The 12,807-nt window shown below is 47.8% G+C and overlaps 1 protein-coding gene across 1 annotated transcript in view; it reads left to right on the top strand.

The window, feature by feature from the left end:
* Positions 1–5,488: 5,488 nt before the first annotated feature.
* The window catches only part of Tbc1d10a (TBC1 domain family member 10A), a 34,061-nt gene continuing 26,742 nt past the window's right edge, over positions 5,489–12,807 (top strand). Inside the window, exon 1 of the mRNA XM_075944117.1 lies at positions 5,489–5,763. Coding sequence (XP_075800232.1) covers positions 5,555–5,763 — 209 coding nt within the window. The 5' untranslated portion in view covers positions 5,489–5,554. The remainder of the gene's footprint in view (positions 5,764–12,807) is intronic.

The following is a 12,807-nucleotide window of genomic DNA, read 5'->3' on the forward strand; positions in this document are numbered from 1 at the left end:
CCTTGTTGATGCCATGCCATTCTGTACCCTGTGTGACATTTGCCATTCTCCTGGTTGTCCCAAGGTTGTCCCTCAGGACTAGTGCAAAATTCGACTTGCTGGTAGGCTTTTCTGATTAGGGACCTGAAAGCAGACTCGCTGCTAGACACTAATTGGGCAGCAGTAGAAATCCTCTGGAGGGATTTCCAGGAGGGGAGGGCACCCATGCCCAAGAGCTCCCTTTTGGTATTAGGGACATGGCATGGTGTCAAGACATATGCCTCTGCAGACTGGCAGACCCCACAGTGCCTCTCTGTAGCTGAGGCTATGACAAGGGGCCAGGAATGGGGCTGGGAAGAATGCAAGTGAATGGGCCCTTTGATCCATACGCCATGGAGTTCACAGTTCCCAGAACTCCTGAATGAAAGCCTGTCCTGGCTCACATTCATTGGAGGCTCATTGACCACAGAGCCTTGTGACCTTTGGTGGCTGGCCGTAGACGAATGTTGTTTGCTGGCACTGCACATTCTACAACATTGCAAGTTTAAAAAGTGCTTACTTTTTTTTTTTTGAGTTTTTAAAGTTTTGCTTTTTAATTTCATTTAAAAAATGAAAAAAAAAATGTAAAATAGGTGTGGTGACACACTCCTTTAATCTCAGCACTCAGGAGGCAGAGGCAGGCAGATCTATGAGTTTGAGGCCAACGAACCTGGTCTCCAGGATAGCCAGCATTTTTACTCAGAGAAATCCTATCTCGAAAACCAAAATATATGTGTGTGTATGCTTTGGTCATATGCCCTCCATTATCATTATTCTCTCCTCCTCCCAGCAAACACTCTTCCCAACAAGTTTCCTCTCATGTTTGTGTGTGTATGTCACTGCATTTAATTAAGGTTGTGTATTTGATCAAGGGCAACAACGTAACAGTGGCTATACCACTAAAGACTATTCCTTTCTACCCAAACAACTGTTAACTGCCTCTAGATCCTCAGGGAGGGTGGGACCTTAAAACCGTCCTTCCCCATCCATGATGGAATATTGGTAGGCCCCAGTTTCCAGCAGGCCTTGTGCTGTGAGTTCATGGGTGCAACAGCCATGGAACAGCCAGCCCCATTCACTACAGTCATACAGTGCTTGAAGATGGCTGCTCTTTCAGAGGATCCTAGATTAGTTCCCATCATCCTTCCCACGTTGGTCACAATTGCCGATTACTCCAGCTGACCTGAGGGGGCACCTGTATACACAGACATAAATTTTAAAGGCATTTTAAAACAAAAACAAAAAACTTAACCGAGTGGTGGTGGTGCTCCCAGTACTTGGGAGGTAAAGGCATGTGGATCCATGTGAGTTTGAGGTCACCCTGGTCTATAAAGCGAGTTTCAGGAGAAATCCTATCTCCAGAAAACAAAAGCAAAAAAAATTTTGACAATGCTCTGGCATTAAAGAAATTAACATTGGGAGGTAGAGCGATGGTTCAGTTGGGAGAGCACTTACCAAATAAGCTTGAGAACCTGAGTTAGTTAAGGTCCCTACACCACATAAAACAATCTCCACCATGTTGTCTACACTAGGAAGGCAGAAACAGGACAGTTCCTGGAGCTGACTGGCCAGCCAATCTAACTGAACTGGTGAGTTCATTGAGAGACTATTTGAGAAAATAAGGTGGGGTATAATTGAGGAAGACATTTTACAAGAACATCTGGATTTTCACTCGCACCCACATGCATTTGTGTGCATATACACCCAGACACGCATAAGCTAACAGTGAGCCTGCTTTGTTCTGAAGGCTTTAGAATCAAAGCACACTGGCTCACCAAGTAATTAATAACATTCCCATTTTTTCAGAAGAGGAAAAATGGTGTTCTTAAAGTTAAATAAATTTACACAAGGACACATGGTAATTTAGGACAGGCGTGAAGCAACCCACATGCTTTGGATTAAGCTGTTAACTTCAGTGCTATAGCTGTAGGCTATAGTGGACTCATGAAATTGATGAGTTCTGTCACCTCTGCCCATTGTTACTGGGAATTTTCCTTAAGCAAGTGCTTAAGAACATGTCACACTACAATCTCAAAATAATTAAGCATTTGTTTTTGCTTCTTTCCAGTATTCCATTTTACTAATGAAGAAATGGTCTAAAAGAAGCCAGGCATGGTAGTGCCTACCTGGTCCCAACTACTTGAACTTGGATAGGCAGGGCAATTGCTTGAGCCCTGGAGTTGGAGGCCAGCCTAGGTAACATAGACCCTGGCTCAAAAGAAGAAAAAGCCTCAGAATTAAGTCATCAACTACAGTCTGTCATGTTTCTAAAAGACAGGTATCCTTGTTCTGAGATCTCTGGGTATCTGTGTCACTGTCAACTTGATTTGGAGTTAGGAGACACCTGTGGTCATGTCTGTGAGGTTTCCAGAAAGGTTGAACTGAAGAGGGAGGAAGACCAATTGTGAACGTGAAGGGCACCATTCCATGGGCTGATGTCCAGTACTAAATAAAACGGAAAAAGACAAAGGAGCTGGTGGCACATACCTTGTATCCCAAGGGTTACATGGTGAGACTTGTCTCGAACAAGTAGAGCTACCTCACCATGATAATGGACTGGACTCTTAAGCTGTGTGTCCCAAATGAATGAACATCTCTCCCTGGTTGCTTTTGTCAGGTACATTACAGGACAGAATGGTAGCATGTTTTGGAAAGAATCTTAGGACCAGCATTGTTAGGTCAAAGTGGATATATCTGGTTCCTCCTTCCCTGGAATAGACCCACTCTGCCTCATGGGAGCTGTGTTCAGCCATTGGAAAGGAGGAATGCCTTCCCAGATAGGGTTTAAGAGCAAAATGGCCTTTGCCTGCTCCCATGTCTGCATGTTGCTGTTTTTTGTGGAAAACTGAAAGCAAATGGAATGCAGACTACAGGTCTCTAAGAATTTCTGGCCATGTGGCATCAAGAAAATGGCTGGTGAGTCACTCACTCTAGGCTAAACCCCTTTTTTGGAGCTTGTTTCAGACCCTGGTAGCTCAGACTATCTCCCTCCTTAGTTGTTAGAGTGTCAAATGGCACTGTGGAAAACCATAGAATACTAGATGGATGAGGAACCATTCTAAGAGTTGATGATCTCTAGGGCTGGAAGTTGGATGCTGAGGTTAAGTCCATAGAAGTTTAATTGGCCCAATCCTTCAAATACAAGCATATTGTGAGAACAGGTCATATCTGAGACTGTCAAACTAGTCTGGGACCCTATGCAACTTAACTACTTCTTAGAGCCTTAATTTACCTACCAGTAGAGTAGAACATGCATAATAAAATCACTAAAAGATTACAAGAGATGGCATAACCAATTTAGAAAGCAATTTACCAGTTACTCAAAAAGGTTAAACAGGCTGTCATGATAGTTCAGCAGGTAAAGGCCCATGCCTGATGACCTACGTTTGATACCCAGAATCCATGAGGTAGAAGAAGGAAAATGACTCTTCATAATTGTCTCTGACTTTTGCACATATGCCATGCATGAGCACATGCATACACACTACTTATTGTTTTTGGTTTTCCCAAGACAGGGTTTTTCCATGTAGCCCTGGCAGTCCTGGAACCCACACTATAGACCAGACTGGGATCAAACTCGCAGAATTATGCCGCTTGAGTACTGAGATTATTTTTTTAAAGTTTAGCCAGAGTTACCATTAAAACCTAGAAATTCCACTCCTAGGAAGTTCTAGGGAAAATGAAATATGTTCCCTGATAAAACAACATTATTCCAAATAGAAAAAGAATCAAATGACTCTCACTGATGAATACTGTATAAATATGGTATGTCCATACAATGAGTATAATTTCAGCCATGAAAAGACTAAAGCACTAAGAAGCACTCAAATATAGATGTATCTTAGAAGCAACAAAAAGAAAGCTTAAGGCTATCATAAGACAAAACCCTCTCTTAGAAAACTGGACACACGCCGGGCGGTGGTGGCGCACGCCTTTAATCCCAGCACTTGGGAGGCAGAGGCAGGCGGATCTCTGTGAGTTCGAGACCAGCCTGGTCTACAGAGCTAGTTCCAGGACAGGCTCCAAAACCACAGAGAAACCCTGTCTCGAAAAAGCAAAAAAAAAAAAAAAAAAAAAGAAAGAAAACTGGACACACAAAATGATGGCTAGCCACAGATAATTGTGATGTCTAGAAAGAGCAAATCTGTAGGCACAAAGTAGAGTAGTGGTTGCCAGAGATGGCGAGGAAGACTGAGAGTGACCATTATTGAATAGTAATTTCTTTGGACAATAAAAATGTTGGAAAATTGGATTGCAGTGTTTGCATAACTCTAAGGATGCTAAAGAACCATGGTATTGTACTATTTATTTGCATTAAGGCCTTTGTAGCCAAGTAGGCCCAGAAACTCATCATGTTTTAGTTTACTGAGTGCTGAGATTATAGGCATGCATTAATTTATATTTATTGGTGCATGTGTGGATGAGTGGATAGGGTGATGGAATTCAAATCTAGAAACTACACTTTAAACAGTTTTGGGGTATATTAGTCGTATCTCAATAAAATCATTAGGGGAGCCGGGCATGGTGGCCCACACCTGTAATCCAAGCACTTGGGAGACTAGGGAGGGCCCTGGGCTACATAGGGTCTGGAGACCCTATCTCAAAACAATACAAATCAACCTTCACCAAAAAAGGTGTTGGGAAGGAAAAAGATTACAAGGGAAAGTAGAGCTTAGGTCAGGTTTGTTTTTGTTGTCCCCCCCCCCCCCCCCAGACGGTTTCTCTGTTCTGGATGGAACTCACTTTGTAGACCAGGCTAGCCTCTAACTCAGAGAGATCCGCCTGCCTCTGCCTCTTCTCGAGTACTGGGATTAAAGGCGTGCGCCACCACTCCCGGCTCGGTATTTTTTTCTTTTTTTGAGACAGGGTTTCTCTGTAGCTTTGGAGCCTGTCCTGGAACTAGCTTTTGTAGACCAGGCTGGCCTCGAACTCAGATCCACCTGCCTCCGCCTCCTGAGTGCTGGGATTAAAGGCGTGCACCACCACCGCCCTGCTCTGTATTATTTTTATAGCGTCTCCCAAGAGTTAATTTAAACGCCCCTAAACAGCAGCAAGGTGATTCAGATACCTAAACCCACTAGCTTCTGATCATTGTAAATGAACGGGTGAAGCAGCCCCACCCGCGACCCTGTTTCGCAAGGACCGGGCCCAAAGAGGCAGAGGCGGGCGGGACCTCCGGGGAAGCCCTGGGCCTTTGTCCCGAGAGCCGCAGCAGGTGACACGCCAGCGGCGGGCCAACCCGGAAAAGCCAGAAGAGCTCGTCCAGGTGAGTTTGTGTGATTGGCAGCCAAGGAAGGAGGGTCCGTGGTCATGGTTGTCCCGCCCCCTCACGTCGGTCCAGTTGGCGCCAGCCTGGAAGAGGGGCGGGGCCCGGGCCCCTCGGCACCCATTGGGCGCGTGGTGGGAGCTCCCTGGGGATCCGCCCCCAGCTTTTCGGCAGCCAATGGGCGCGGTGCGTGGGCGGGGCGTCGGCAGCGTCGGCAGAGGCCGAGCGGCTGAGGTGGCCGCTGGCGCTCTGGTGGCGGGCGCGGCCGGGATGGCGAAGAGCAGCAGAGAGAATGGGCCGCGCGCGCCCGCAGCGGGCGGGAGCCTGTCCGGGACCCGGGAGAGCCTGGCCCAGGGCCCCGATGCCGCCACCGCCGACGAGCTCAGCTCTGTCGGCTCCGACTCGGAGGCCAACGGCTTCGCCGAGCGTCGCATCGACAAGTTCGGCTTCATCGTGGGTTCGCAGGGCGCCGAGGGCGCGTGAGTAGAGCTGGGGTCTGGGCCGGGCGCGGGACCAGCGCAGGCGTGGGCCTGACCCACCAACGTGTCTTCACTGCCCCATCCCCACGGACCCGCCCCAAGCGGAGTCTACTTCCTACCTACGTCGGACAGACAGGCCACCCCCTTCCTCCCGGTCCCCACGCCGGTAACCCCCTGATCGAATGATCTGCTCCCTCCAAGGGACTCACATTGCCCTCGCGACTGGGGGATAGCCACCAACACCACTAGACTCACACTAGGTCACCCTGGTCTTTAGGCTGATTGACTTTGCCACCCCCTGACATGCGCACAGATGGCTGTCCCATACTTTCTCCATAGCTGTTCTTCACCTCTCCCTTACCCCACAGAATCCTTGTCTCACCCCCTCAGAATCCCCATCCCAGGAAATCTTAGGTCGACTTCAGGACTCCCGACTGGCCCCACCCCAGGTCACACTAACCTTATATCACGATACGTAGACGCGTTGACACTGGCCAGCTCACTCTCAGACCCGTCTTATCACCTACAGTTTCTTTCCATCATGGAAAGGTCAAAGAGTGTCTGTTTCTCTCTCACACACAAACCTTCTGCCAAAATGCATCTTTGTCCATTGTCACAGGCAACAGGTGAGCAGACACTCCCCCTTCCTAGTAATTTTAGGGTGACAGCCCCTCAGCACTAGGACTCCCTGTCAGCGTCATCACCATAGGAGCCAGCCAGCAGACTCCCAGGCTGCTGTGTGCATGCATACTTTCTTCCCAGCTCCAGATCTAGGGCAGGAGAAGGAGGGACACAGCAGGATCCCCACTCATGGGGCACCCCACCCTTGAGCACCCAGGCACCCCATTGACCATTAGGAAAAGGTGAGACAGTGGAGTAGTGCCTTCCCTCCAAGATGAGCATGCTGGACTATAGAGCCGTCTGCCCCACAGAACCCCTGGAAGTCAGTCCTCTAGAGACTTGAGAGTCTAATGTGGTGGGCCCCTCAGGAAGATGGCCTCTAGATCCCACTTATATCCCAGTTGGCCTGTAGTGTGAGACTAGTGCCATACAGAGAGCTGACAAGCCTCCTCCCATAGTGAGTGTGCTTCCCAGTTTCTAGAGACCGTCACCAGGAGAGCCTTTACTCCAGAATATACCCTCCCCCTCTTCTGACTAGGTGTCCCCAGCTATTCCTGGGATTTACAGAAGTACTTCACTATCTTAAGAAACCCATTCTGTAAAGCTGTCCCATATAAATGTCAGTTCCATATTATCACAACTCCCCTCCCCTCCAAGAGTCTTATTCCCCAGGCCTCCTCCTCCTACAGGAGGAGAATCTTACAAATCCAGGCTTCTGCCCTAGAAGGAGTTTCCTCCCACCCACTGGATCTGTCTCCCCCACCCCCTCCAGACTTGCTCACATTAAGCTAAGCCTCTTCCAGTCCAAAACGAGGAGAACCCCTGATTCTCACCCTTCACCCTGACTCCGTCCTAGTTTCCTTGGTGTGAGCGTCGTGTAGAGTGTATTTAGGGCACAGGCATCAGGGATCAGGCGCCTAGGGTGGTGAGGTCTTGGGGTAGGAAGGGATTCAGTTTTATTTGTGGAGTCTTGGAAGCAACAGCTTAGATTTGCTGATACATTGTAAAGCATGAGAATTCTTCTTCCATGCCTGTTGGGCATTTAACCAGATTTCAGGGTACAGGGCGATGCATAAAGTGAAAAAGGGCCAGACTTAGGGGTCATACTTGTGTGACCTTGGGCAGATCTTGAATCCCTAACCTGTTTATTCAAGGGTAAAATTAATCCAATGCTACTGAGAAAAATGAGAATCGAATACATGAAATCACCCAGCACTCTGCCTGGCACAAGTAATAGCCAAAGAAATAGCTTTCTTTCTCCTTCTAAGGGTCTGAGAAATGAAGAGAAAAATGAGGGCGTACCTCTGGTATTTGTGGGAAGAGTCGCCCAACGGGAGCACCTCCCTTTGGCTCTCATCCCTAACCAGGCAGCCAGATGTCTATCTTCTCCACCCTCCGACTACAAACCTGGGATGTGACTCTGCAGATGCCTTCCACATCTCCAGTGTCTGGGAGGCCACGGCTGAATGAAAGCCCCTATCTACTTCTGTCTCCCTGCCTGTCTCCCTTCAGCTTGTCGGTTAGCAAGATCTCTGGAATCAGAAAGCTTGGATCTTCCTTGTTTAGTTTATACTGTGGTTCTAAAAAAGCCAAAAGTAAGTCCCTGCCCAAGGCCATAGAGGGGAAGTTGTGGGAAGTTTCAGGGTGACCGCCCTGAACCTAGTCTCGTGGTTGAGGGCTAGGAGTCCATGTGCCATCCCAGAGAAGTGAAACATTAGCACAAATGTCCTGCAGTGGAGGTGATGGGGACTCTGTCTCCAGATTAAAGGTCCATTTCAGACACTCTGGGTCAAAGGTTGTCTCAATATAGGTTAGTTTTGGTAGTTGCCAAGGGCTGTGGGAATGGGAAAGAATTCAGAGGCTTCCTCATTCTGATGTCTGTTGCATTTTGGCCTAAAGGATATAATAAAATTGTAGGCTAAGCTGCAATGGATCTTAAGAAGATTGTCCAGTATAGCCTGTGTCCAGAAGATAAAACATGCTAGAGAAGCAAAAACTTGCTTAATATGCTTAAGTTTCACTTAGCATATTACAGCAGAACTAGAATTTGGATCCAGGATGTTAGAATCCAAGGTCAGGATCGGCTTCACCATCCATAACTGTGGCCCTTCATCCCCAGTAGGAAATCGGTTGGCAGGCAGGCAGGCAGGCAGGCAGGCAGGTAAAACTGAAGATAACTCACAGGAATCTGCCTGCCATCACCTTTCCTTGCTTCCTCTGCACTCCTTACACTCTTGACAGTGTAGGAGGCTAACAGGAATGGCCAGAAAGGAAAAGAGTGTGTTGTCATTAGTCTAATTGGTTTAGGACTGGACCAACCAGCCTTGTTCACCTCTTTCTCTCCTCAGGTCTGCGGTGGAATAAATGCTACATATGTATTAATTAAATGCTGTACTGATAGATGTACCAAGTCAGAAAACTAGACGTGAACTTAGAGGTGGCCACTGTCGTACAGATGAATGTGAAACAAGTATTAGCCCTGCTTTTTCCGTCTGGCCTGAACCAGAGTTCCCTGTGCTGTTGCACTTTTCCATCTTGTCATTCAGCCTGCTCTGGAGGGAACCGTTAGTGGAACTGAATTGTTCCCTGTCTTCTCTTGAGCAGTAGCCAAAGGGAAGAAAGCAACTAGCCCATGAATGACCCTGTGGGTGGCACAATCACAGACAGAGGCCCTGGCAGCATTAGTTCTGGGTTAACCCAAGACTTAGCTGGGCAGTAAAATCCCAGGAAGACCAGGTGTTCTGAGCAGGGAAGGGTGGGAAGGGAGGAGTGACGTTATCCTTCCGTCTCTTGAGGGGAAAGAGTGACCTGTCTGATGGTCCTTCTGCAGCTGAAAGTTGGTCAGGAGGGGGAAAGGGCGTAAATTAAATCCCTGGTAGCTGGAGAGGTAAATCCCTAACCCTCCTCTCCTTTTTCCAAGTGATTGTCAGCACTAGCCTGAGGCTGGAGCTTCCCACCCTGCCTCAGTCTGCTCAGTATGTAGGCCAGATGAGTCAGGAGTTACACTCTTTGGGATCCTGTGGGCTTTGGCTTCCTGTTAGGGGAGCAAGTGATTTGAGCTGAGCTCAGGGAGAAACATCTGGAACAGCAGTATTGTCTTCTTTAATCCCTTGGTTCCCTCTACTTCTAGCCAATTATATCAGCCTAATGACTTTGGAAGTCATAGAACTGACTTAATTGGCATCCTTACAGATTGGTCTATGCCAGTTTTTGTTGAGGTGGGGCCAGGGCCCTTCTGGCAAGCCAGAGCCTGCCTCTGCTATACTGCCTCCACTGCCTTTTTTAGTGTGTAAGCTGAGACTCTCCACTTCTCTTGAGCTAGTACAGGTCCCAGGAGAGCATGGGGCTGGCAGTGAGTGGTCCCTGGGTCATCCATTTGAAAGAATACGACTGTACATGTGTGTACAGTCTTTGACTCCTGACCATGAGCCTTCTTATTTGTTTCTCATTTCCTTTTCTCAGACTCTAAGGAAAATCCCGTTTAATGGTACTGTTCTAGAGCCTCAGACAAGATCTGACTTGGTAAAGGCTAAAGGAGGAGGCAGCTCACCAGCTGCCGTCCTGGGAAGGTGCCTGTGTGTCCGTCCACTCACTAGAAACTCTAAGCTGTGGGAAAGAGATAAGCGGTGGAGCCTGCTTGATGTTTTGTCTTCCCAGCATCTGGCCTGAAACAGAACCTGGGAGTAGGGGACAACAATACCTGACTGAGGCTCAGTCACTCAGTCTGTTTACACCGGGATGCGGGGAAGAAGGTAGTTCTGGCCCTCTCCTAATACAACCTCTGAAGTCTGGCTGTCTGTGTGACCTTGAACTTGCCGCCTCATTTCTGAACGTCAGAGTCTCACCCATGAAAAGATTATGCTAGTGCTGACTTCTGGGGATTGCTGTGAGGTTTAAATGAACTGCTGTGTGAAAAGAGCCTGGGACAGAGTAGGTGCTCAGTAATATTCTTTCCCCTTTTAAAGGTGAGTAGTTCCCACCTTTCAGGTCATAGTAAGGCCCTGCCCTATGGGCAAGACAAAGTCCTAATCAGGTGAACTTCACTTCCCTTGAAGGGGTGGTAGTGCCCATTCTGAACACAAGCACCTGAAGACCTCAGAAAAGAGTGCCCCAAATTTATCACATGACAAATCCTGAAGCAGCCAGACCAGTTTTCTTCTTCCAGGTGGGTTCCTTGAGGGGAATCCTAAAAGGGAGAAAATTGGCCTGGCTGCCCCACTGGCAAACCAGAACTCCTGCTTCAAAGCTCACTTAGCCAGGACTTTAGGGCAGCTTCCAGCTTGGGTTTCTGTTTCATCTTCCTTTTTCCAACTCTCCTGCCCCAAACTACCCTACTCCTTGTCTAGCCCTGCAAAGGCCGGCACAGATTAGCTCTTTATTTCTGCTTAGGTAGTGAGGTAGCCCATGCGGGAGCCTGGGGAGCCAGCTAAAGGCTTCATTTTGCTAGCTTAGCCACTTTAGCAGTGAGCTTATTTCCCAGACACTCTTGAATGCTTGCTCTGCCAGATGCTGTGATTGGATGAAGAACTGAACAAGACATCTCTGTCTTGTTGCCCTCAAGGAATTCAGACTGGTTGAAAGACAGAACCACAAACAAATCTTTGCAATGTTGAGTGATAAAGGCTGTAATTGAGGTGTGCAGCTACTCTTAGTATCTACAGGAGGAAGCGGCAGCTTTGCCTGCAGGAGCCTATGAAGAAGTGCCATTTGATCCCAGCACTCAGAAGGGACAAGCAGGGTCTTTTCATTGGATGGAAAGGACTTATGTGCAACATTCCACCCAAAAGCCAGCTCTTTGAGAAGTATATAATGTGCTAAGAGCAGTGGTGGCAGGCAAGATAGAAGCAGGGTTAGGCTGGAAAAGAGGTTAGACAGACAGTTAAGTTAGCCTTGAATGCCAGCCTGAGTCCTCCTGTGTCTCAGAGGTTGTTGAAGATGACAGAAAGAGGAGCTGGATCACAGGTGATGAAATTGTCATGAGAATCCAAGATAGGCCAAAGGACCTATGGTGGGACTTGGAAGAGGGAGGAAGAGACTGGCAAGTCATTAGAGCTTGGACTGTGGCTAACCCTGAGAGTGACAGAGGTGGAAAGGCCTCTTACACGGCCTATTCCGGAGCCTTTGCAGTGGGCTGCTGCAGATTTGCCTTTGTCATATCCCCAAGGTGCATAGCTTGGCTGGAATGCCCAGGGCACATTAAGGGGTTCTTTGTCTCTCTCTAGCAGGACAGAGAGTTGGCTGACCTGGCTGGAGGAGGCGGGAGGGTGAGTAACACTGAGCTTTATAGTTGCTGCCTGGTAAACAAATTGGATGGTATGAAAAGCTACAAGGAGAGCCAAGCTTCTCTCCAAGGAGCTAGGAATGAGTCTGGGGACATAGAAATCCTTACCTTAAGGTAGCATGGCAGCTGGGACAGGGGACTTGGCTCTCGGCCTAGTGTAAACTGATCAAGGGGAGGAGGATGACAGCCAGGGGTTAGTCTGATTTCATGGAGTATCTTGATTTTCTTCCAGCTGGTGCCTTAGCTGGGACAGGTGAGTACAGTGTCTATGAGAGGCAGTCTTAGAGATTAGAGATTCTGGCTGGAAGCATAAGGCTACAGAATGGGGAAAGTACTCTTAACTCAGCACAGGTGTATGAGGGTGTTGGTGCCAGTTTTCCAATTGATTTCTGTGGTTTATGGCTTAAGCATGTTTCCTAATTCAATCACAGGCTAGTTCCCTGCTTTTTATCCAGCATTTACTATATGTATAGCCCTGTGTCAGCTTCCAGATAGAAACCAGTCTTACTTTCAAATGACTTGTAGTCTAACAGGGAAGCCGCACATTAGACAAGTGGTTACAGGTGCAGCTATGCAAAGGCTTGTGAGGCTCAAATAAAATAACTGGGTTAGGAACACAGTGCAAACAAAGGCTTCTGAGCAGGGCTCAAAAGACCCAAGTCCTGGTCTCCCCTGAGTTACTAAGTAGCTGTGTGGCCTTGAGAAGGCTGCTTGGTCTTTTTTGTTGTTGTTGTTGATTTTTATTGAGTTCTACATTTTTCTCTGCTCCCTTCCCTGCCTCTCCCCTCCCCTTCAACCCCCTTCCAAGGTCCCCATGCTCTCAATTTACTCAGGATATCTTGACTTTTTCTACTTCCCAGATAGATTAGATCCATGTATGTCTCTCTTAGAGTTCTCATTGTTGTCTAGGTTCTCTGGAATTGTGGTTTGTAGGCTGGTTTTCTTTGCTTTATGTTTTAAAACCACTTTGAGTGAGTACATATGATAGTTGTCTTTCTGGATCTGGGTTACCTCACTCAAAATGATGTTTTCTAGTTCCATCCATTTGCCTGCAAATTTCAAGATGTTGTTATTTTTTCTGCTGTGTAGTACTCCATTGTGTAAATGTACCACATTTTTCTTATCCATTCTTTGGTCGAGGA

The sequence above is a fragment of the Microtus pennsylvanicus genome, chromosome 12 (assembly GCF_037038515.1).
Source record: "Microtus pennsylvanicus isolate mMicPen1 chromosome 12, mMicPen1.hap1, whole genome shotgun sequence".
Taxonomy (NCBI): domain Eukaryota; kingdom Metazoa; phylum Chordata; class Mammalia; order Rodentia; family Cricetidae; genus Microtus; species Microtus pennsylvanicus.